Source organism: Telopea speciosissima, chromosome 5 (assembly GCF_018873765.1).
Source record: "Telopea speciosissima isolate NSW1024214 ecotype Mountain lineage chromosome 5, Tspe_v1, whole genome shotgun sequence".
Lineage (NCBI taxonomy): Eukaryota > Viridiplantae > Streptophyta > Magnoliopsida > Proteales > Proteaceae > Telopea > Telopea speciosissima.
Genome location: NC_057920.1, coordinates 865,475 through 892,077, shown reverse-complemented (window position 1 = coordinate 892,077; position 26,603 = coordinate 865,475). Strand labels below are relative to the sequence as shown.

At 37.0% G+C, this 26,603-nt stretch overlaps 1 protein-coding gene across 4 annotated transcripts; it reads right to left on the bottom strand.

The window, feature by feature from the left end:
- Positions 1 to 5,089: 5,089 nt before the first annotated feature.
- Positions 5,090 to 25,273, bottom strand: LOC122661532 (purple acid phosphatase 2-like). Of its 4 annotated transcripts, none has more exons than XM_043856950.1 (8): positions 15,328 to 15,519; positions 14,756 to 14,956; positions 7,658 to 7,769; positions 7,212 to 7,441; positions 6,532 to 6,670; positions 6,056 to 6,276; positions 5,398 to 5,519; positions 5,090 to 5,310 (listed from the first exon to the last, which is right to left on the bottom strand). In XM_043856950.1, the coding sequence occupies exons 1-8, from the start codon at positions 15,505 to 15,507 to the stop codon at positions 5,115 to 5,117; spliced, it is 1,401 nt and encodes a 466-aa protein (XP_043712885.1). In that variant the 5' UTR covers positions 15,508 to 15,519; the 3' UTR covers positions 5,090 to 5,114. The 4 variants fall into 4 exon arrangements, with proteins under 4 accessions (XP_043712885.1, XP_043712888.1, XP_043712884.1 ...); XM_043856953.1 differs by lacking the exons at positions 14,756 to 14,956; positions 15,328 to 15,519 and adding exons at positions 7,881 to 8,081; positions 8,441 to 8,655; XM_043856949.1 differs by lacking the exons at positions 5,090 to 5,310; positions 5,398 to 5,519; positions 6,056 to 6,276; ... (1 more) ...; positions 7,212 to 7,441; positions 7,658 to 7,769 and adding exons at positions 11,988 to 12,195; positions 12,289 to 12,410; positions 12,933 to 13,153; ... (1 more) ...; positions 14,087 to 14,316; positions 14,533 to 14,644.
- Positions 25,274 to 26,603: the final 1,330 nt, after the last annotated feature.

Below are 26,603 nucleotides of genomic sequence, written 5' to 3'. Positions count from 1 at the left end.
TGACATCACCCTAATTATATTCGTTTAAACCCCAAACTGCCCTTATATTTATAATATTCCAATAATACCCCCTCCTAATAACAAGAGAAAACAAATAGAGAGAAAAGAGAGAAAACGTATCTCTTCTTCTTTTTGTTCGAACACATCCGTTATCTTCTTTCTCAGTGAGAAGCGAAGAACATCATCGTACAAGTTAGCGGTTAGCTCCGCCATATTCTTTTAAATGCTATCCGGCTAAACTAAACGTAAGCCCAATCGATAAACCCTAATTTTTATCTCTAATCCCATCGATAAACAAATTGACAAACCCTAATATTTGGGGACAACCCATTTTGCGAGAAATTCGGAAGGGGTGGTGCTACATCAAATGTGATAAAAGCTCATTCAAAAGATTGATCCTACACACGTTAGGTAAGATTTGCACCTATAGTAGTGCAATTGATCTCTGTCTCAATAGACTCTTTCGAGCTTGTATCTCCATTTCACCTCATCCACGGGGTAGATTCTTTTGAGTAAGGCTTTGGCTTCATCTTCCCTTCCTGTATAACATTATAAATACACAAGAAGCAAAAAATTGGTTTTCTTAATCATCTGCAGATAATTGGAGCTCAAGTTTCAACTTATCTAGATATATATGATATAAAAATTGTTTGAAAAGTTCTCATTTGAAGAACTCGAAAATAACTAGGAATAAAAATAAGTGTGAACCTTTCTATAAAGCCGCGTGGTGACTCGGAAGAAACCACATTAGTGCAAATTGAAACATAGTGGTAACCACCGCAACTCCAAGCATCCACCTCCATGTCCCAGGGCACGAAACATCAAATCGATGGGTTAATTAAAGTTGTCTTGTCTATTAACACTAAACCAAAAGAAACAAGACCAGATCATTACTACTACTTTACGATGTTATGGCTTAATTACCTTGGTGAATGCTAAGTTGATCGGGTAAGACAGAACGGCCTCTGTTATAAGGAAACCATTGGTACTAACCAAGGCACCTCGGACTTTAGCAGGAGAAGCTTACGAGATGTATAATGGAGATGTCATCGATGCCATACCAACACGAGACCCACAAAAATACGACCAACGATGTTAAATCCGTGCCCAAAACCCGGTTTAAAACTCGGTCGACCACCGATGCTGGTTTGAACCTTTTATGTAGAACCGGGAGCGAGTACGCTCGTGAACGTGGACCATGATACTCAAGCCATCCCACAAGATTGTTGACCGTGACTCTAAAGAAGTCGTCGAGGATAGGTACATCGACCATAGAGGTGTGGTTTGTGGGTTGTTAAATAACATTGATTAAAGCCCCTTTCAAAACCCCAATACCCAAACCCATGAGTTTTCTTTCCATATGTATTTTAATGGAGAAAAACCTAATCGATCATGGGGTTTACAAACCCATGTTGGGTGTGTGCTATGGCACCTTGGTTGGAGTTGTTCTCATGGCCAAAGAGACCCTAAAAACCCCTAAGAATACCCCATTTTAGCCCAAGACTTTGGGGCTGCAAAACCATTCTCGGAATGGCATGAACAACAAAGACGCACGTGGACGGACACATGCAAGTGCCAGTCCCCGAGAAACTAGATCTGCCGGTGGGAAGTCCGAGAGGGCAGGCACATGGACGAGCACATGCAAGTGCCGATCCTGAGAAAGATCTGCGCGGTGGGAGGACGAGCACATGTACGAGGCACATGCAAGTGCCGTCCCGAGAAAGATCTAGGTGGGAGGTCCAGAGGGACGAGGAACATGCAAGTGCCGTCCCCGAGAAAGATCTGCCGGTGGGAGGTCCGAGAGGGACGAGGCACATGGACAGGCACATGCAAGTGCCGGTCCACGAGAAAGATCTGCCGGTGGGAGGTCCGAGAGGGGCAGGCACATGGACAGGCACATGCAAGTGCCGGTCCCGAGAACCTAGATCTGCGGGTGGGAAAGTCCGAGCATCACCTAGGTCTTGTTCGGCCTCCACCCTTGAAGAGGTTACCGGAAGACCACATATCAATAGGAGGAAGGAACCCGATGAAGGAGCATCTGGAGAGTTTAGAAAAAGATTTGGAAGTGTCAGATGTAGCAACTGCAAGGAGGTAGGCCACAACTCAAGGAAATGCGAAAGAGCTCCAATTAAAGGGAAGGAAGTAAAGGTATAATCATAAGATTTTATCCTAAGTACTCATACTTATTTTATGTTATCGTGATGATTACAAGGATTCTAATATTGAATTCATGCTTGTATAGGGAAAGAAGGGAAGTGGGAGCAAATGTGATGTCAATACCTCTCAAAGATTGACCGGATCTCAAGCTTCTTCTACCATCACTTATGACAATATGCGGGCCAAGATTGAAGCACAAAGGAAAGCCAAGGAAGATAAAAGGAAAGCAAGAGAAATGAAGAAGAAATAAGTTCAAAGAGGGGAGGAGAGGCGGTGAAGAAATTAGAATCATAGGCTGTAATTTGATGATTTTTATGTTTATTTGGATATGATATTAAGTTGGATGTGGATGATTGTAAACTTTTTTTTTTTTTTTTGGATATGTTGGATTTTGTGGTAGACTTTTATTTTGGACATGATGTTAAGTTGGATGTGGATGATCCAAACAAATTTTTTTAGATATGTTGGATGTTGAAGTATGGTAGACAAATACTTTTGGAAGCATAGACTTTTTTTGGATAATTTAGGAATGTTGTCCAAATTTCCAGGTTTAAGATAGCCTATTTAAAGGGGAAATGCTGTCCAAATTTTCAGATTTTTAAAAGCCTATTTACAAGGGAATTGCTGTCCAAATATCCAGATGTTGTGGTACAATAGACTAATACAAGGGAATGCTGTCCAAAGCTTGCATAAATGGTTTTGTAAGGGGCGGTGAGGTGGTGGAGTTGAGTTGTGAATACACCGTGTGATGGTTTCAACAATTCATCTAAAATTGTATGTGATAGTGGTTCCTGCTTGGCTCTGTTTAATGATGAGAAAGAAGTTCAATATAAAGTCCTATAATGATCACTTGAGGAAAAAGCCAATTAGAAGATCTTGTTGATTAAATATGATTGTAGAATCATTTGCTAATGATGTTGTACAATTTTTCATTACTAATGCTGGGATTTAAGTACATCAGTTTCACTTTCATCAAAAAAAAAAAAAAAAAAGTACATCAGTTTCACATTTATTTGCCAATCATAACTGATACAATTACACCAACAAAGAAAACTAGAACAAAATAAACTCCAAGCTTCATTGATGCAACAAACTTCTCCGTTTCATCCATTCTAATTGTTCCACTCGCACCGCTGTTGTAACCCCGTAACACCTCTCGCAAAACCCGTATCTCCTCTCGTAGCACCCGCACCTCCTCCTGCAACTCTTGTAAATCGGGGTGGGATTCGCACAAGCTCGGTTGTTGGTGCAACAATGGGATCACACCAAACAAAAAATTACAACCATTAATGTGGGCAAGCGTAAAAAAGCCTATTTGGATTATTATCAGTCTCGATATTCTAATCACACTTTCCGATTACATTTGCACCTCAAGGATTTGTACTTGAGTGTATTAGGATTGCTGCAATTAACACTTGAGCTAGACATTTGATACATTTACCTGTAAAAGATGCACAACAAAAACAACAAAAAAACAAATCAATGTTGTAGAGTGATCTAAAGAATACAAAACCGTAACCTATATAATAGAAATCGAGAGAGATATGGGAGTGAGAAAATAACTCCAATCTAAACAATAAAAATTAGAGAGAGATGGGAGTTGGTTGCCTATTTTCTCTAGTTTAATCACATAGGTATTGAATATAGGTTATATACACTCCCATAATGAAACGGAATAGCATATAATCATCTAATCAAGCCAAAAGAAACGTTTTTATAATACAACAGTAGAATTGGGGAAAAAGAAAAAAAAAGAACCAGAAATCAATTGCACTACTATAGGTGCAAATCTTACCTAACCGTGTGTAGGATCAATCTTTTGAATGAACTTTTATCACATTTGATGTAGCACCACCCCTTCGAATTTCGCAAAATGGGTTGTCCCCAAATATTAGGGTTTATCAATTTGTTTATCGATGGGATTAGAGATAAAAATTAGGGTTTATCGATTGGGCTTACCTTCATTTAGCGGATAGCATTTAAAAGAATATGGCGCGGCTAACCGCTAACTTGTACGATGATGTTCTCGATTTCGCGGAGAAAGAAGATAACAGATGTGTTCGAACAAGAAGAAGAAGAGATACATTTTCTCTTTCTCTTTTCTCTCTATTTGTTTTCTCTTCTTATTAGGCGGGGTATTATTGGAATATTACAAATATAAGGGCAGTTTGGGGTTTAAACGAATATAATTAGGGTGATGTCATCACTTAACAGCCCTTTTTAACGGCAAGGGTACGGTTGATAGAATCTTGGGAATGCAGGGGAGGGGAGAGTCATTTCTCAAAACCCAGGGGAGGGGTTTGTCATTAGACCATAATCGAGGGGAGGGGGGAGTAATTTACTCAAGTCAAAAACATGGGTTGATGAATTCATGACCTTATAATTGTGATTAAGTGAGTTTCTTATTCACCCACGTGCCACGGGAATGACGGGAGCTTAGTTTAATCCCCTATGAATGAAGAGATTCTAGTCAAACAAAAACATACAACTTTGGAATAAATTAGAGCCGACCTTAAGGGAAATTTCTTAATCGCGAAGGGACAAATTGATATATTAGTATTATAATCTGCCTTTTTAAAATCCATGAAGCAACGACTGATCCAGTTTATATCAAATCAATGAAGGCATTTCCACGTTCTTAAATTAAATTAATAGAAATCTACACGTGATTGAGAAGGAAACCAACCAAGAATTAATACATTGGAGGACATAACTGAGAACCAGGCCAAGCGATGATGAGCAGCAAAGTAGTGCATATATAGCCCAATTAAACAACAAAGGTAAAACTTTCAATATCCAACTAAACTTGGGTACTTTGCCTCATAGATTTTAGCCTTATAGACCTATTGCAATATAGGAATGAAAGTTTAATTTCAAAGATTTTATTCATTTTTTTTTGGCAAAATTACAAGTTGGGAAGTTTCCCTAGAGCTTAAAGTGAAACATAAACTCTTTAATCATGATTTAGTGGTGGCTTCATCCACAGGATTCCAATATCTATTGTAAAACCATAAAGAATCAGCTTCTACAGCATATCCATCTTGATTACGGTGCCAGCCGTAGTAAGCATGAGTCCTGTTCTTAATATCAAAAGTAGCATGACCAAAACTGGCTTCGCGATAAGCAGAATACTTTGGCTGTGGCTCTGTCATGCTACACCATTACAACAAAAAAAATTTAGAACAGAATGGTTATGTAAGAAACCATGGATGCTAAAAGGAACTCATTTAGTAATCTTACTTGTTTGCCAATCCTTCCAAATTTCCTCCATCGCCAATGGTTATGTATACAGGTGCGGATTTATCACTTACTGGTGTACATATTCCATTTACTACATTGTATGCAATGTTTGATACACGTTCCTGTAATGGATATCCTTCAGTGTCAGAAATAGTAGAGTATTGAGAATACTACCTTTCTTGCAGTAACAGATGCAGAGTTTCTCATTTAATGTTAGAACAGAAGACATCAGTTGTAGGGATATGGCCATTTTTTATATTCAAGGACATTAATGTGCAATAAACCTTGTTTGATTATTAAGTATGCTCTTGATGAAATAAAGTTCACGGAAAATACACACCATTCCACAAGTTAATCTCGTAAATTTTTGCTATTGGATATAATGGCAAGAAACAGACGAATCTAAGCTTTAGAAAATTTTCTCTAAACATATTGTCTACAGAAGAGGAGTGACTTCAGAAAGAAGCTAAGATGTCAACAACATAAAGCAGAACATTGAGATTCATAAACTCAGAATATAGACTTTGAAATTTTGAAAATGTCTCACCAATTAAAATACTAGAATAAGGCATAACTGAAACAGAGCAAGACTTAAAGTACATTTAATATCCAATATGATGAAATGAATGTAATACAAAGAGGAAGTAATGATACTTACAGATCTTTCATAGGCATGAACATGGCCAGAAAATACAACATCAACTTTGTATTTCACCAACCATGGTTCAAACATTACTCTCATGGTTTCCCCTTCCATAAAGTGATAGTTGTAGCTGTTATACCATGGTGAATGTACAAGGACAATTAACCATGGTGTCTCACTCCTATTCACTTTGGGTAGCTCCTCTTCAAGCCATTTGTATTGAGGAGTATATTTTCCTACAAGTTAGAAGATGAATAGACACTGTCAAGATATATTTTCTACACCATTTACATCTAGCTTAACCTTCCATCATAATCTGTACATCACGCCAAATCTATTCTTTTTTTTACAAAAGGCCATATTTATATAAACTAACTAAAGCACTTACAAAAGTTTTTACTAGAAAAGACATACATACATACATTATGTTGTGCATAAAACTCTCAGATATATATGGTAATGAGATTCTATAATTCTACTTTAAGACTTACCATATGCCGAGTATGAAGAAAGGACAATGATGTATGCTGAAGCTCGCTTGATAGAGTACCACAATGGAGCTGTACTGTTTGATGCTTTATATGGCACATGATAACGTCGAGTGTAAGGCTTAAAAGGTACAGTTTCACCCTGCATAGAAATTCGCATAGCTAGTTTATTTCATAGATTCCCATCACTCTTTGTGCCCTAGTGAAAAGTAAGCAACATTATGATTGAAATGAACCTTAAGTGTCACCCAAATCATGAATAAGGAACAGAGTAGTAGTTACTTTTAAAGGTTTATGGGTATTCATCTCCATAGAGAATCTTACACCTTCAAAACCCAATGGAGAGAAAAAGGATTCTACCAGAAAATGCACCCCCTCCCCCAAGGAAAAGGAAAAAAAAAAAAATCTAGAATAGGATTAAAGAAAGCAATTCCTACTTAAGGCTTCCAGTGGTTTTGCCACTTGTTCACACTTCCTACAGTTTCAACTGCTTCACCTTGAGATTATCACTCAAATAGATTCTATAGCTTCTATACACTTGCATGGTATCAATTTCTAATCTAACAAACACCGAAGGTAATACTAAATCACATATACTGAGCTTTCTTAGATTTTCATTGATCGACAGGCTCTTTTGTTTATTTTATTGCATTAGGATTTTAAAAAGGTTTTTGAGTGCTTACAATATCTGGTTGAAAATCAAGTTCGTGATTCCCTGCAGTCCATATCCAAGGTTGATAAGCAGTACTTCTTTCAACAAATCTGCCCCATGTATCCCACCTAACATTGTCATGAAAGGGATAGTTATCTGCATAGGAGAGATCACCAACAAATAATACTGTCTGCCCTTTTGTTGGGTTCATTTCATAATGGGTGAGTGTCCTATTTGAATCATAGCTCTGACCAAGATCCCCTGCAAACAATGTACAACAGAATGAGATGAACACAGAAATAACACACACACATACACAGAGATGTGCCTCTCAGTACCTATTCACCCAAAATATAAGTATGAATCTAGCTAAATCTGCCATGAAAGAACCATGATCTGACCCAACAAATATTGGTAGCAACTATAGATATCACAATCAAGAGACTAATAGAATATGACTTGATGCAATAGAGTTACCTATGAGACCAAAAGTATAAGGAACATCAGGACCAACTTGAGGAGGAGTTCTAAACCAAAACTGCCTTTTGGTCTTTTCCATCCCTACCTCGTAATAGTATTTAGTGTCAAACTGCAGGAATTCGAAAACAGCAACTGTTATGAGAAATATTCATTACTCCACAAACTATATCAATCACATTGAGCACAGAGTAATCAATATCAAAATGGAAGATAAACTCACCTCCAAGTTCTTGATAGTACAATGGTGGATGTAGCCTGAAGTGTAATTGTAATACTTATAGGTGGTAACTTTTCCCTTTGCATGGGACTTATGTGTGCTATTCTCAGCCCAGTACAGCACAGTATTGGAACCTGGCTCATCCTGAGTGACCCAGGAGACGATCATTCCTTTCCCTTCATGATCCCCTTGAGTTAAATGTACCTTGAGAAACAACACAAACAAATCATAAATCAAAGAATTGAACCTCTCTGTTTAATCCAAACAAAGTTAAACAAAAAAAAAAACTCTGCTTTTCTGCTCTTAAAAATGCAAAATTTCATGAGTTAATGGCGAATTAATATATAATAAAACAGAGCTAAAAAAAATAATTAGAGTCACTGGTAAGTAAAAAAGAAGAAGATGAAGACGAAGTTGCTCATTTGCATGAAAATAAGTGAAATAACGAAATGGGTAAGTTGGATTCATCAAGAAAAACACCGAAAACAATAAAATTTGAACACTAACGAACAAATAATTAAACAATAATGCAAACACCAGGTCTGCTCTTAAAAAGAGTATACCTGCTGTGGAGCATTATAACCAGAAGGCACGCGAAACACATCGCTGTCGAGTGGCATATCAGAGGATTTCTCAACCATCCTAACAAAACTACTAGTGATTCCTCCATTGCACAACAGAGCCGAGTTCAAGAACAAACCCAAGAGAACAACAGGGAAAATTGCAGAACCCCGTAACTCGCCCATTTTGACCGTAGAACCTAATTCCTAAAACCCAGAAGGTACGTAAGGTTATATATATACATAGATATTCACAAGATTGGTTTACGAGATCGACTCGAGAAACTACCTCGGAATATCCAATTTTTTTATGCGCATTACAGAGTTACAGAACCGTTCACCAAATTTAAACTCCTATGTTTAGGACTACAGATTGTAGAGGAAGTTTTTCAGATTCCAAACCATAAAATCAATACTAAAAGGTTGACGGTTTATTTGGAAACTTAAGTTACATCCCCGGTTTAAAGACGTTTTTTCGCGTCTCTTGAATGCAGGATCCTGTCAGGGCTACCATTGCAAAATGGCTCACGATCGACCCTTCATGAATCGATCTGGCATTTATTCTTTGCATTTGATTGGTCTAAACGTATTTGGGTTTCTGGTCTGCTTGGACTAAGAACAGAACATCTCTCAAGCTCTTCATTCCTCAATCTGTGCACTTCTCTTCTTGCATCGTTGGATATGGACAAGCAATCTTTCATTTGGTTTTTTTCTATTTTTATTATTACCTATTATTTTATTTGGTATGTAAGAAACAATGTGGTAATGCAGGCTGCTAAGGCAAACTCGTTGTTTGTTATCAGGAATGCTATTAAGTGGGCTACTGATCTACGGATCTGCCCTCCACCGTTATATCCATCTCCTTTAACATACAACTTGCCTCCTCTAAATTTATGGAATCCTACTAACCCTATGCCACACATGACTGGTTTAATGGTCGCAGGCCTCTTTGAACCTGAACTTAATTTAGCAAAGTGGACCTTTAACCTTTTGATAGATGGCAATAGTTTTGTCACCGATGCAGGTTGTATCAATATCTAGGACTCAACAACAGTAGCTCTTTTTGGGCTACTTCAAAGATGGAACAGATCGCAACAGGAGGGGATTGTTCTCCACAATGTCTGGTTGCAAGATAAGGAGTTACTCTCATGGCTCACCAATTCGGACGATGCTAATATCTCTTGGCTTTCCTTCCCTCTGTTTTTGCATATAGCTGAAGCCTCAAACAATTTTAGGAACATTACTTTTCACTACTTTTCGGAGAGGGATTCAACAAATCCTAATCCACCAACTGGAACTCTTTGACTTTCTAATTATATAGTTTGCTTTTGTTCATCAAAAACAAAAGAAAGAAAAAACAAAACTAAAAGGTTGACTTCTGACTTCTGAGGTGTTGCCCCGAAATGACACTGCGCAAAAAAAAGCGATTTCTTCTCGTGAATTGCGAGTCGTTATGACGTATACACAAGCAATATCATACTATTATATAAAAGCACGTTGTGACAAATCTTTCAGTTACTTATTCTACCCTTCATTCTTATCTAAAATTTCATTATTCAATTCTTAGGTACCCTTAGTATTAATTATTTTTGTTTTTAAATAGTGGCAAATCTTTCATTTACCTATTGTACCCTTCAATCTTATTTAAAATTCCATTATTTTCCCCCCTCTTGTGAAATGACCACCATGCTTAGCTAAAACAAAAACAAAAAACCCACCATGCTTAGCCATCCCACCTTCCCCATTGGAGTATGCCATTAGTTTGCGTAAAATGGGGCACGTGCCCAACCCTTTCCTTTATTATTATTGAAAAAAAAACTCTTGAGTATGGCTTATGCCAGCACTTAAGGGTGTCAAAAGCAAACATAAACCTTTCTACCCAAAAAAAAAAGAAAAAAGCAAACATAAACTATTTATCGAATCAAACCGAACCATTTAAAACTGAAATCATGAAACTGTTTAATAAATGGTTTGGTTATAATTTCAAAACTGAAGCCATTTTGATTAAACTATTTGAATCGAACTGAACCATTTAATCGAAATCAGACAGTTTAACACCCTTACCAACACTCCCATGAGTCTCTCTCTCCTCCCTATATGAAAAGACATCTACACCCTCTTGTTTTGAGGAGAGAGATAGCCACAGGGAAGTGCTAGCGTAGGCTACAGTCCAAGACAAAGAAATACTTTCCATTATTATTAATTAAAAAAGATCATTGTCAGGCTGTGTTGCGCTTGCAACCAGACACATGGGGGGAATGATGGCCCCACCCCCCACCTTGAAATGTGAAAACCTCATTCTTGTTGATGCCCCTGCAAGTGCTCTCATGGGCCTGTGCTAGTGCAAGGACCATGTAGATTGGGAGCGATCCCCCACCATTATTATTGTTAAGGGGAGGGTTTCCTTCGACATCGTATGTAGTTTTGTACCAATTGAAGGGAAAGTTGTTGAATTGTAAAATATGGTGACGACCAGACATAAGGGGGCAGGGGGAATTATGGGCCAACCTCCCCTCCCCACCCTTCAAATGCGAAAATATCACCTTTGTTGATGCTTTTGCATGTCCTTTCATTGGAACTCGTGCCTTATTATTAGGGGAAAAGAATCCTACCAGGTTGCATGGAACATCGTTCCTACACTTAGACATAATGTGTGCGAAAGTACCACATTGCCCCTTTGTAAAGTAGAAATCTCGCCTAAGATGATGCTTGGTTTTGTATCAAAAGAATGGAAAGGTGTCGAATTGTAAAATATAGTGAGAACGTGTGGTTTCTACCTAAAAAGTCAAAAACATGAGTTGATGAATTCATGACCTTTTAATTGTGATTAAGTGAGTTTCTTATTCACCCACGGGCCACGGGGGCTTAGTTTAATCCCCTATGAATGAAGAGATTCTAGTTAAACAGAAATCAAAACGGGCGGAAGTAGCTGGCCGAGTCAAAGGAATGACTTTTAAAACTCTTTCTCAACCCTCATTTCGTAACTGGCTGAAGTATTATGTTAGGCTAACTCAGAGTACTACTACATGTTGTCTCTTTGATCCTTGTGAACATTTGCCTTTCGTAATCTTATAACATTTTCTTTTTCTCATAAAAAAAAAAAAAAAAAACATACAACTTTGGAATAAATTAGGGTCGACCATAGTGGAAATTTCTTAATCGCCGAAGGGACAAATTGATTTATTAGTACTATAATCTGCCTTTTTAAAATCCATGAAGCAACGACTGATCTAGTTTATATCAACAATGAAGGCATTTCCACGTTCTTAAATTAAATTAATAGAAATCTAAACGTGTTTGAGAAGGAAACCACCCAAGAATTAATACATTGGAGGACATAACTGAGAACCAAGCCAAGCGATGATGAGCAGCAAAGTAGTGCATATATAGCCCAATTAAACTTGGGTACTTTGCCTCATAGATTTTACTCCTATAGACCTATTGCAATTTGCAATACAGGAATGAAAGTTTAATTTCAAAGATTTTATTCATTTTTTTTAGCTAAATTACAAGTTGGGAAGTTTCTCCAGAGCGTAAAGTGAACCATAAACTCTTTTAATCATGATTGAGTAGTGGTGGCTTCATCCACAGGATTCCAATATCTATTGTAAAACCATAAAGAATCAGCTTCTACAGCATATCCATCTTGATTACGGTGCCAGCCGTAGTAAGCATGAGTCTTGTTCTTAATCTCAAAAGTAGCATGACCAAAACTGGCTTCGCGATAAGCAGAATATTTTGGTTGTGGTTCTGTCATGCTACACCATTACAACAGGAAAAAAAAATAATTAGAACAGAATGGTAATGTAAGAAACCATGGATGCTAAAAGGAACTCATTTAGTAATCTTACTTTTTGGCCAATCCTTCCAAATTTCCTCCATCGCCAATGGTTATGTATACAGGTGCGGATTTATCACTTACTGGTGTACATATTCCATTTACTACATTGTATGCAATGTTTGATACACGTTCCTGTAATGGATATCCTTCAGAGTCAGAAATAGTAGAGTATTGAGAATACTACCTTTCTTGCAGTAACAGATGCAGAGTTTCTCATTTAATGTAAGAACAGAAGACATCAGTTGTAGGGATATGGCCATTTTTTATATTCAAGGACATTACTGTGCAATAAACCTTGTTTGATTAATAAGTATGCTCTTGATGAAATAAAGTTAATCTTGTAAATATTTGCTATTTGATATAATGGCAAGAAACAAGGGTAGCATATATAGAAGAATCTAAGCATTAGAAAATTTTCTCTAACCATATTGTCTACAGAAGAGGAGTGACTTCAGAAAGAAGCTAAGTTGTCAACAACATAAAGCAGAACATTGAGATTCATAAACTCAGAATATAGACTTTGAAATTTTGAAAATGTCTCACCAATTAAAATACTAGAATAAGGCATTATTGAAACAGAGCAAGACTAGTAGTACATTTAATATCCAATAAGATGAAATGAATATAATACAAAGAGGAAGTATGGATACTTACAGATCTTTCATAGGCATGAACATGGCCAGCAAATACAACATCAACTTTGTATTTCACAAACCATGGTTCATACATTACTCTCATGGTTTCCCCTTCCATATAGTGATAGTTGTAGCTGTTATACCATGGTGAATGCATAAGGACAATTAACCATGGTGTCTCACTCCTGTTCACTTTGGGTAGCTCCTGTTCAAGCCATTTGTATTGAGGAGTATATTTTCCTACAAGTTAGAAGATGAATAGACACTGTCAAGATATATTTTCTACATCATTTATATCCAGTTTAACCTTCCATCATAATCTATACATCATGCCAAATCTATTCTTATTTTACAAAAGGCCAAATTAATATAAACTAACTAAAGCACTTTTAAATTTTTTTACTAGAAAAGACATACATACATATATTATGTTGTGCATAAAACTCTCAGATATATATGGTAATGAGATTCTATAATTCTACTTTAAGACTTACCATATGCCGAGTATGAAGAAAGGACAATGATGTATGCTGAAGCTCGCTTGATAGAGTACCACAATGGAGCTGTACTGTTTGATGCTTTATATGGCACATGATAACGTCGAGTGTAAGGCTTAAAAGGTACAGTTTCACCCTGCATCAAAATTGACATACCTAGCTTATTTCATAGATTCCCTTCACTCTTTGTGCCCCAGTGAAAAGTAAGCAACATTATGATTGAAATGAACCTAAGTGTCACCCAAAATAATGAATAAGGAACAGAGTAGTAGTTACTTTTAAAGGTTTATGGGTATTCATCTCCATAGAGAATCTTACACCTTCAAAACCCAATGGAGAGAAAAAAGGATTCTACCAGAAAATGCACCCCCTCCCCCAAGGAAAAGGAAAAAAAAAAATCTAGAATAGGATTAAAGAAATCAATTCCTACTTAAGGCTTCCAGTGGTTTTGCCACTTGTTCACACTTCCTACAGTTTCAACTGCTTCATCTTGAGATCATCACTCAAATAGATTCTATAGGTTCTATACACTTGCATGGTATCAGTTTCTAATCTAACAAACACCGAAGGTAATACTAAATCACATGTACTGAGCTTTCTTAGATTTTAATTGATCGACAGGTTCTTTGGTTTATTTTATTGCATTAGGATTTTAAAAAGGTTTTTGAGTGCTTACAATATCCGGTTCAAAATCAAGTTCGTGATTCCCTGCAGTCCATATCCAAGGTTGATAAGCAACACTTCTTTCAACAAATCTGCCCCATGTATCCCACCTAACATTGTCATGAAAGGGATAGTTATCTGCATAGGAGAGATCACCAACAAATAATACTGTCTGTCCTTTTGTTGGGTTCATTTCATAATGGGTGAGTGTCCTATTTGAATCATAGCTCTGACCAAGATCCCCTGCAAACAATGTACAACTGAATGAGATGAACACAGAAATAACACTCACACATACACAGAGATGTGCCTCTCAGTACCTATTCACCCAAAATATAAGTATGAATCAAGTTAAATCTGCCATTAAAGAACCATGATCTGACCCAACAAATATAGGTAGCAACTATAGATATCACAATCAAGTGACTAATAGACTATGACTTGATGCAATAGAGTTACCTATGAGACCAAAAGTATAAGGAACATCAGGACCAACTTGAGGAGGAGTTCTAAACCAAAACTGCCTTTTGGTCTTTTCCATCCCCACCTCGTAATAGTATTTAGTGTCAAACTGCAGGAATTCGTAAACAGCAACTGTTATGAGAAATATTCATTACTCCACAAACTATACCAATCACATTGAGCACAGAGTAATCAATATCAAAATGGAAGATAAACTCACCTCCAAATTCTTGATAGTACAATGATGGATGTAGCCTGAAGTGTAATTGTAATACTTATAGGTGGTAACTTTTCCCTTTGCATGGGACTTATGTGTGCTATTCTCAGCCCAGTACAGCACAGTATTGGAACCTGGCTCTTCCTGAGTGACCCAAGAGACGATCATTCCTTTCCCTTCATGATCTCCTTGAGTTAAATGAACCTTGGGAAACAACACAAACAAATCATAAATCAAAGAATTGAACCTCTCTGTTTAATCCAAACAAAGTTGAACAACAAAAAAAAACCTCTGCTTTTCTGCTCTTAAAAATGCAAAATTTCATGAGTTAATGGCGAATTAATATATAATAAAACAGAGCTAAACAAAATATATTAGAGTCATTGGTAAGTAATTAAAAAGAAGAAGATGAAGACGAAGTTGCTCATTGGCATGAAAATAAGTGAAATAACGAAATGGGTAAGTTGGATTCATCAAGAAAAACACCGAAAACAATAAAATTTGAACACTACGAACAAACAAAGAAACAATAATGCAAACACCAGGTCTGCTCTACAAGAATAAGAAGAGTATACCTGCTGTGGAGCATTATAACCAGAAGGCACGCGAAACACATCGCTGTCGAGTGGCATATCAGAGGATTTCTCAACCATTCTAACAAAACTACTAGTGATTCCTCCATTGCACAACAGAGCCGAGTTCAAGAACAAACCCAAGAGAACACCGAAAATTGCAGAACCCCGTAACTCGCCCATTTTGACCGTAGAACCTAATTCCTTAGACCCAGAAGGTACGTAAGGTTATATATATAGATAGATATTGACAAGATTGGGTTTACGAGATCGACTCGAGAAACAATCTCGGAATATCCAATTTTTTGATGCGCATTACAGAGTTACAGAACCGTTCACCAAATTTAAACTCCAATGTTCAGGACTACAGAGTGTAGAGTAAGTTTTTCAGATTCCCAATCAGGAAAATAATCACCTCCAGTTTGCTGACCGGCCCAGTTACTCAGTTCCTCTAATAAGGGATGATGGATTCTATCCGGGCAGAGTGTTTGGGCATGGGTAAAGAGATCATTTCAGCCCCTTTTTTTAGAGGAACTGGAGGACTGTACCGAGCGGCCAACTGGATGATAAAGATCCTTTCCAACAATAAAATCAATACCAAAAGGTTGACTTTTGACTTCTAATGTGTTGCCCCGAAATGACGCCGCGCAGAAAAAAGCGACTTCTCCTGAATTGCGAGTCGTTATGACGTATACACAAGCAATATCTTGGAAAAAGTGGATAAGATTACGAAGTACAGAGCCGTGTAACAAAAAACCAGACCAATTCAATTAAATCGATCCGACCGGATAAAACTGATCGATCTAACTCCTTATCGATTTAATAATGCTTTTGGTTTTTTGAACCTGTTAGAAGACCGAAATCCATAGAATCATTCTATAAGGGATTTAAAAAATAGGATCCGGGATCTGGATCGATCCCAGTTGATTCAAAGATCAAAATCGGTCCGTAATCGATGGATGTCCATCGACCCAAAAACACCTAAATCCTAGTTTCCATATCGGGTCACTCCAATCCAGATTGGCCAAAATTGGGATCAATCTCTACCCGGTTCCGATCAGGATCATCTCAAATCGATTGATCTGACTCGATTTTCCAAACCCTGTATAAGATCAACCATTTGGACCAAAATTGATGAAAAATCAAGGAACATTTTGATAAAATAGATAAAGTTCGATATATTTTTTTCTCTTGAATAAATGGATCCCTACAACGCGGGAGTGGGGATTCCTTCCCACACTTTCTCTCATAATGAGCTATAGCACCACATTGACATAAACATGGGTCATTCTTCTCCCATACTTTCATTGGTGCAGTTGCTCTTTTTTAGATATAAAAAATTGAGATAGGACCAATAATAGACTAATAAGAGACCATTACAAGAAGCTAATAATAGATCCAAATCAACCGGACTAATAGCTATTGCTTTTGATTTGGTTTTTGTAGACCAAACATCTTATCGATCCAATTACGGCCTGACTATTTGACATTTCCTCTGTGCAACCTCACAGGGGGGGGGGGGATATAATTTTCCATCCTAATAAGAATATGGAGGCAGTTTTCCTTCGCCCACGGTAAGGGAGAATCCCATGACCGAAGGGTTTGGATGTTGTGCAAAGAGTATCCGAGAATTGTAGAAGGGTATTATCAACTTCGTATGATAGGGATAGAGCATTTATAATCTTAGATATGTGTATTTTCCCTCCACGTATACATGTACATGAATTTTTTAAGAATATTGCATTACATTCCACAAGTGATAAGGTAAATTAATAATGTAATAATGGGAGAAGGTTACCCATGCCGATTGTGCAACAAAGAATCTATACGTCAAACCAAAGACGGTCTAGAGGATAATATCATCCACGTGGTATTAATGTGGGGCTCACAGATCTTTACATGAGAGAGTGTATATTGGAATCTCCACTCAGACGACTTACGCTTCTTTTTCTCTTTAATAATCCATTCAAATCTATGCTTAACGAAGACCCACGTTGAGAAATCAAGCAACAATATTGAAGAAATTCAGGGTGATGAAAACTTTGAATTTTTTTTTTGAAAAAGAAAACGCTACTTAGGCGTGTGCGGTGTGCTACCCTTGTGCCTAGTTACAGGGGTGAGCAAAATGACTGCTGTACTCCCAAGAATTTTCATCTTTCCATGAGGATGCGACGATCATTTTACTCGTCTCTATGTCTAGGCACAAGAGCAGCGCATTGGACGCACCCAAGTAATGTTGTTTCTCCTTTTTGTTTTTTTTTTTTTAATGTTTTGCTTGGTATAATGTTGGTTACATTAATTGGAACCATAATGATTTTACCTTTCAAACTTCCATTCAGTGAAATATATTTTCAATAGGACTACTCAAAATATCAATCTCATTACTTGTCTTATATCATTACCTCCCAAATAATTTGTCTTAAATCTAAAATTTTTTAGCAAAAAGATCTCTACTTGGTGGTGTTTCCTATGCTCTCTCAAAGGGTATCGTGAGATGACATCTCTACCCCCTGAATACGTACTCAAGTGTACTCATCCATTGGCCCATATGTTTATGTAGAGATTAGAGACCATGCATGCGACCAAATAGAGATCTCTTGCCCATTTTTTTTATGATCATAATTTTTCTACTTTATTTTGTTTGGATTGACGTAACCCGAACCCATTAAATGGAGATAAGACTGAATTTATTGTTGTTGTTGTTATATTGTCACAATGCATGTTTATGTTGGTAATAACCTATTTTGTTTTTTGTTTTTGCTTTGTTTACAGTCTCCCGTTCTCATCCCTTTCCTTAACTCTGCTGTCTTCGGTTCCCACTGGACCACACGGTTAGTCTAGTCAAACATGCGACTGACTGGGATGAGATCAGATCATCCACACACAGTAGTGTACCCCCCCACCTATTTGTCTAAATTCCTAAACGAAAAAATTGATTTTTCAGTACGGATAGTGACATGGACGACTATACTGCCGAGATAAAGTATGAAAGGGAAAAATTCAACCAAAAAAGAAAAAAAGAAAGGGGACAAACAGGAGATGCTATCATGGTCATGGTTCAATGTGAAATGGAGTAAAGAGCTTCAACTGTTTAATAAACTAGGGCTGACCTGACCGGCTGAGTCGAGAGAAATTTCTTAATCATAATACGACAAATTGATATGTATTAGTACTATAATCTGCTTTTAAAAAAAACCCTTGAAGCTGCGACCGAGCTAATTTATATTCAAGGGAAATTTTCGGCGCCACCCCCTCCGTTGGACCGTGGAATTAATGCCATTCCATTAAGTCCCAATATATCAATTTGGATCCAAAATCTAATAGAAAAATTCTTTTAACTGTTAATTAGTGATGTCAGCTTGTTAGATTTTTTTAAAAGACTATTTTACCCTTCTTCTTAAGACAACTAAACCCTAGTCTTCTTCTTCCTTGGTTAATTTCCCATCTCTGCAACTGGCACTGCTGCCCATCTCTCACCTCTGCACCCTTGCCACACACACACACTTGGGGTGGATCTTCCAAGCCCCAACTCCAAACCCAGTTTGGCCTCTGCCTTCCTCTCTTCCATCCTCCACGACCTCAACTTGCTCCTCAAATCCGGTGTCCTCCGCCAACCGAATGCCATTGTTCTCTTTCAACCCTGTCCCGGCTCCGGCAAAGAGGAGCTAGGTTTTTTCATCTACAACCTCTTCGCTCGCTTGCAAGTCAGAGGCATCGAGTTCAAGAAGGCGGCCCTGGATTCGCTGCTCCAGCTCCTTAGAGAAGATGACAAGGCTGCTGTTTTGGTCCCAAAAGAAGGCGACATTGGGGTCCATTTGCTCAACTCTAGTAATCCATCTCCCTCAGTTCTTGCACCAAAAAAAAAAAAAAATCTCCCTCAGTTCGAGAGCAGGCGTCGTTGGCTGTTTCTCTCATTGCCACTGCCAACGATTCATCCAAGAATTGCATCATGGAAGAAGGGGGTTTGGCCCTCTGCTTCGTCTTCTAGTGACGGGCTTTTCGGATTTGAAGGAATACACACTCCTATCTTACCATTGAACTTCAAATGTTAGGGCAATTGAGAACCTTCTACCACCGAGAACATGCAACCACCGTTTCTTCCTTCTTCAATCTTTGCGATCTTGCTCACCTGACAACCTTCAATCGACCGACGACTGCGCTGTAAGTGAACTCTTCTCTCCATTCTATCTATTCTCTCTACTCCTCCCTTCACCTGTTACCTGAGCAAGCACATTCCCTTTCCCATATTACAGGCGATCTTGTTGTCCCCTGATGAATAGTCAATAGATTACGGTAGATTTCATTTTATTTTATTTTTTAATTTTTCCTTGTGCATCCAATTCCTTGTTTAATCAAGACCAGGGATATAAGGTTTGAAGAATGTGATGGAAACAGATCAATTACTGGCTCAGGTAATGGCAGCCGGAGACGAAGAAGAACGGGAGAGGAAGAGTTAGACGGAGAAGGCTGGGGTTTTTTAGTCATTTTACTTTTACTCGGTTAACCCTCTGTTAATTCCGTTAGTTTTTGGGCCCAAATTGATATATTGGGACTTAATGGAATGGCATTAGTTCCAAGGTCCAACGGAGGGGGTGTCGCCGAAAATTTCCCTATATTCAATCCGCGTTTCCATGTTCTTAAATTAATTAGGAGAAAGCAAGTACTAATTAAATGGTAAACGTCTAATACCCAATTAAACTGTGGTACTATGGGCCTTTAATTGTGAAAAAAAGCTTGAGAACCATCTGGAGCTTCCCTCAAGCCTAATTGACCTAAATATTATTGGTTGCTTCTTGCTTGTCAATGGAAAAATATTTATATTTTTGAAAGAATATTATTGTTGTTGTATGACAAAAGTTTTAGGCCCATTTAGGAAAACTTCCTCCCCCCCCTACCCTATAAAATCTTGCTTCTGTATGTCCTCTTCGTGCATTGACTTCTTTCTTAAATCACTTTCATTTAAGACAAAGAAAGTCTAAAACATACATTTATGGGCCTATTTAAATATAAACAGACTTTAAACGGTGCAACCCATTAAAATTGAATATTTTAATTTTACAAAGAGGTGTACCATCTTGACACCTCTATTGAGTCTTGGTGTACTTTTTTCAAATAATGGGCACCTCCGAAGTAATTTACCCCATAATTTACTTATCCAAAAACACCTGAGTCTAGCAAGTAGGATCTGTTAGTTATTCTTTAAAAGAACCACTTATAGTATATTCAAGAAGTTATATTCAAGAAGTCCCAATACAGTAAGAAAGTTAAGTGCTTGGATCATGTTGGCTTCTCTTTAAGTAATTGTCTTTGTCAAATAATCCCACTATTTTCATTTTGAATTTCAGACAGTCCATTTGGGAACAGGAAAATATAGAGCTCCATCAAGAGATACCATCAAGAGAATCTATAATAATACAATTAAAGCTATAAAAACACAGTTAAAACTCTTGGACATAACTGGTATAACTAATATAGGAGGACAAAATCTATAAGTGCAACCATGCCTCATCAAAAGACACCATCTAGAGAATCAAGAATAACTTTTGCCTTCCAAAAAATTACTGGTATAATATGTTAGGGTTTAGGGTTTAAGCACAAGGTTGCTTAAAGCAATACACTCTGCATATCAAGTTTGGAAATAATACAGGTTGTTGCCTCCAACTAGTATTTATAGGAAAGACTAGGGTTTTTAGGTTAGATGGGTTCTATCCAGTGGGACCCACTATACCTTGATTCTTTATTCAAGTAGACTTATATTAGGACATATTTTAGGGTTATAAAATATACCCAACATAATGGACAAAATTTCAATGTTTCAGAGACTACCTCATCAATATGATTTCTACCCTTCCTTTGGGCCTTGAATAGGTCCATAGAACTCCAATGGTCTAGAATGGCTCTGTATCAAACCATAGAAAGGCTCTAGATCATCCATTGTGAGAGGTGATCATGGACCATTTTCTTAATTTCTTGGGCAGTTGGGCCTGACTTGTATTTCGTTATGGGCTAGGTTATGTATAGACAAGTTGGGCCGACTCTATAGTTTTCTAATATCGGGACAGAAAACCCCACCCCAGGCACACTGGTGTCCTGGGCTTCCTTTTTCCTAATCTGAGTCTGTGAGACAGGGAAGTGTATTTATGCCTGTAGTTTTTTCTGGAGGTAAGTCTAGAGAGCATCTCTAGACTGACGCCACAAAAAAAAAGAGATATATAGCCCAATTAAACAACTAAGGTAAAACTTCCAAAATCCAACTAAACTTGGGTACTTTGCCTCATAGATTTTACTCCTATAGACCTATTGCAATATAGGAGTGAAAGTTTAATTTCAAAGATTTTATTCATTTTTTTAAGCAAAATTACAAGTTGGGAAGTTTCTCCAGAGCCTAAAGTGAAACATAAACTCTTTTAATCATGATTGAGTAGTGGTGGCTTCATCCACAGGATTCCAATATCTATTGTAAAACCATAAAGAATCAGCTTCTACAGCATATCCATCTTGATTACGGTGCCAGCCGTAGTAAGCATGAGTCTTGTTCTTAATATCAAAAGTAGCATGACCAAAACTGGCTTCGCGATAAGCAGAATATTTTGGTTGTGGTTCTGTCATGCTACACCAATACAACAGGAAAAAAAAATAATTAGAACAGAATGGTAATGTAAGAAACCATGGATGCTAAAAGGAACTCATTTAGTAATCTTACTTTTTGGTCAATCCTTCCAAATTTCCTCCATCGCCAATGGTTATGTATACAGGTGCGGATTTATCACTTACTGGTGTACATATTCCATTTACTACATTGTATGCAATGTTTGATACACGTTCCTGTAATGGATATCCTTCAGAGTCAGAAATAGTAGAGTATTGAGAATACTACCTTTCTTGCAGTAACAGATGCAGAGTTTCTCATTTAATGTAAGAACAGAAGACATCAGTTGTAGGGATATGGCCATTTTTTATATTCAAGGACGTTACTGTGCAATAAACCTTGTTTGATTAATAAGTATGCTCTTGATGAAATAAAGTTAATCTTGTAAATATTTGCTATTTGATATAATGGCAAGAAACAAGGGTAGCATATATAGAAGAATCTAAGCTTTAGAAAATTTTCTCTAACCATATTGTCTACAGAAGAGGAGTGACTTCAGAAAGAAGCTAAGTTGTCAACAACATAAAGCAGAACATTGAGATTCATAAACTCAGAATATAGACTTTGAAATTTTGAAAATGTCTCACCAATTAAAATACTAGAATAAGGCATTATTGAAACAGAGCAAGACTAGTAGTACATTTAATATCCAATAAGATGAAATGAATATAATACAAAGAGGAAGTATGGATACTTACAGATCTTTCATAGGCATGAACATGGCCAGCAAATACAACATCAACTTTGTATTTCACAAACCATGGTTCATACATTACTCTCATGGTTTCCCCTTCCATATAGTGATAGTTGTAGCTGTTATACCATGGTGAATGCATAAGGACAATTAACCATGGCGTCTCACTCCTATTCACTTTGGGTAGCTCGTGTTCAAGCCATTCGTATTGAGGAGTATATTTTCCTACAAGTTAGAAGATGAATAGACACTGTCAAGATATATTTTCTACACCATTTACATCCAGTTTAACCTTCCATCATAATCTATACATCATGCCAAATCTATTCTTATTTTACAAAAGGCCAAATTAATATAAACTAACTAAAGCACTTTTAAATTTTTTTACTAGAAAAGACATACATACATATATTATGTTGTGCATAAAACTCTCAGATATATATGGTAATGAGATTCTATAATTCTACTTTAAGACTTACCATATGCCGAGTATGAAGAAAGGACAATGATGTATGCCGAAGCTCGCTTGATAGAGTACCACAATGGAGCTGTACTGTTTGATGCTTTATATGGCACATGATAACGTCGAGTGTAAGGCTTAAAAGGTACAGTTTCACCCTGCATCAAAATTGACATAGCTAGCTTATTTCATAGATTCCCGTCACTCTTTGTGCCCCAGTGAAAAGTAAGCAACATTATGATTGAAATGAACCTTAAGTGTCACCCAAAATCATGAATAAGGAACAGAGTAGTAGTTACTTTTAAAGGTTTATGGGTATTCATCTCCATAGAGAATCTTACACCTTCAAAACCCAATGGAGAGAAAAAAGGATTCTACCAGAAAATCCACCCCCTCCCCCAAGGAAAAGCAAAAAAAAAATCTAGAATAGGATTAAAGAAAGCAATTCTTACTTATGGCTTCCAGTGGTTTTGCCACTTGTTCACACTTCCTACAGTTTCAACTGCTTCATCTTGAGATTATCACTCAAATAGATTCAATAGCTTCTATACACTTGCATGGTATCAGTTTCTAATCTAACAAACACCGAAGGTAATACTAAATCACATATACTGAGCTTTCTTAGATTTTAATTGATCGACAGGTTCTTTTGTTTATTTTATTGCATTAGGATTTTAAAAAGGTTTTTGAGTGCTTACAATATCCGGTTCAAAATCAAGTTCGTGATTCCCTGCAGTCCATATCCAAGGTTGATAAGCAGTACTTCTTTCAACAAATCTGCCCCATGTATCCCACCTAACATTGTCATGAAAGGAATAGTTATCTGTATAGGAGAGATCACCAACAAATAATACTGTCTGTCCTTTTGTTGGGTTCATTTCATAATGGGTGAGTGTCCTATTTGAATCATAGCTCTGACCAAGATCCCCTGCAAACAATGTACAACAGCATGAGATGAACACAGAAATCACACACACACATACACAGAGATGTGCCTCTCAGTACCTATTCGCCCAAAATATAAGTATGAATCTAGCTAAATCTGCCATCAAAGAACCATGATCTGACCCAACAAATATAGGTAGCAACTATAGCTATCACAATCAAGAGACTAATAGAATATGATTTGATGCAATAGAGTTACCAATGAGACCAAAAGTATAAGGAACATCAGGACCAACTTGAGGAGGAGTTCTAAACCAAAACTGCCTTTTGGTCTTTTCCATCCCTACCTCGTAATAGTATTTAGTGTCAAACTGCAGGAATTCGAAAGCAGCAACAGTTATGAGAAATATTCATTACTCCACAAACTATACCAATCACATTGAGCACAGAGTAATCAATATCAAAATGGAAGATAAACTCACCTCCAAATTCTTGATAGTACAATGATGGATGTAGCCTGAAGTGTAATTGTAATACTTATAGGTGATAATTTTTCCCTTTGCATGGGACTTATGTGTGCTATTCTCAGCCCAGTACAGCACAGTATTGGAACCTGGCTCATCCTGAGTGACCCAAGAGACGATCATTCCTTTGCCTTCATGATCTCCTTGAGTTAAATGAACCTTGAGAAACAACACAAACAAATCATAAATCAAAGAATTGAACCTCTCTGTTTAATCCAAACAAAGTTAAACAAAAAAAAAAACTCTGCTTTTCTGCTCTTAAAAATGCAAAATTTCATGAGTTAATGGCGAATTAATATATAATAAAACAGAGCTTTAAAAAAAAAATTTAGAGTCATTGGTAAGTAATTAAAAAGAAGAAGATGAAGACGAAGTTGCTCATTGGCATGAAAAGAAGTGAAATAACGAAATGGATAAGTTGGATTCAGCAAGAAAACACCGAAAACAATAAAATTTGAACACTACGGACAAACAAAGAAACAATAATGCAAACACCAGGTCTGCTCTACAAGAATAAGAAGAGTATACCTGCTGTGGAGCATTATAACCAGAAGGCACGCGAAACACATCACTGTCAAGTGGCATATCAGAGGATTTCTCAGCCATCCTAACAAAACCACTAGTGATTCCTCCACTGCACAACAGAGCCGAGTTCAAGAACAAACCCAAGAGACCAACACCGAAAATTGCAGAACCCCGTAACTCGCCCATTTTGACCATAGAACCTAATTCCTTAGACCCAGGAGGTACGTAAGGTTATATATTCTTGGAATTTGTGTTTTCAAAAGTGTGTTTCAAATATTACTTTGGAAATGTTTATTTTGGATAAATTAGACGTCACCCTCTGATTTTTAAACGAAACTCAACTAATTATTTTAAAAATTCAAATCACCCCACTACAGTAAAGGTGTTAGTCTACTATTAGTTATTTGTGTGAAAGGACTATTTTACCCTTATACTAAAATATTAAAATTAAATTTACAATATTACCCTTTATCTTCAATATTGGTCGAGGGTAATTTAGGGATTTAATTTTATTTAATTGGTTGACATCATCACTTAACAAGAGCACTCCCAAGATTTTCCGCCTTTCCATGAGGATGCAGCGATCATTTTACTCGCCTCTGTTTCTAGGCACAGGAGCAGCACATTGACGCATCCAAGTAGCGTTGTTTCTCCTTTTTTGTTGTTTTTTTTTTTAATGTTTTGCTTGGTGTAATGTTGGTTACGTTACTCGAAACCATAATGATTTTACCTTTCAAACTTCCATTTAGACATTCAGTAAAAGATATTTTGCATAGGACTACTCAAAATATCAGTCTCATTACTTGTTTTATATCATAACCTCCCAAAAAATTTATCTTAAATCTAAAATTTTTTAGGAAAAAGATCTCTTGCACAATTTTGTTTTATGATCGTAATTTTTTTATTTTATTTTGTTTGGATTCACGTAGCTGATCAGATAAGGCTGAATTTGTTGTTGTTGTTGTTGTTGTTATATTGTCAGAATGCATGTTTATATCGGTAATAACCCTTTTTGTTTTTAATTTTTGCTTTGTTTTATTTATTTTTAAATTATTTTAATCACAACAGAACAAGGGACAATTTGTCCTTAAATATTGAATGGAATTGGGTCTCTTTCTAGTTTCTTCTACCCACAAACCAGTAATACAGTCATAGTCAATAGACTCAAAACCAAAGGTGCCAGGGCCTTGCCCATAGTAGATTAGGTTAGCGAGTAACGACACTTTCACTGTCTCACTTTCTCATTCCTTTCCTTTACTTTGCTTTCATCGGTTCCCACTGGACCACACGGTTAGTCTAGTCAAACATGCGACTGAGATGAGATGATATCATCCACCCCCCCCCCCCCCGCCACCTATTTGTCTAAATTCCTAAACGAAAAAATCAATTTTCAATACGGATAGTGACATGGACGACCACTTTCGATCTAAAGTATGAAAGGGGATAATTCAACCAAAAAAGAAAGGGGATATCATGTTCATATATGGTTCAATGTGAAATGGAGGAAAGAGCTTGAACTGTTTAATAAACTAGGGCTGACCT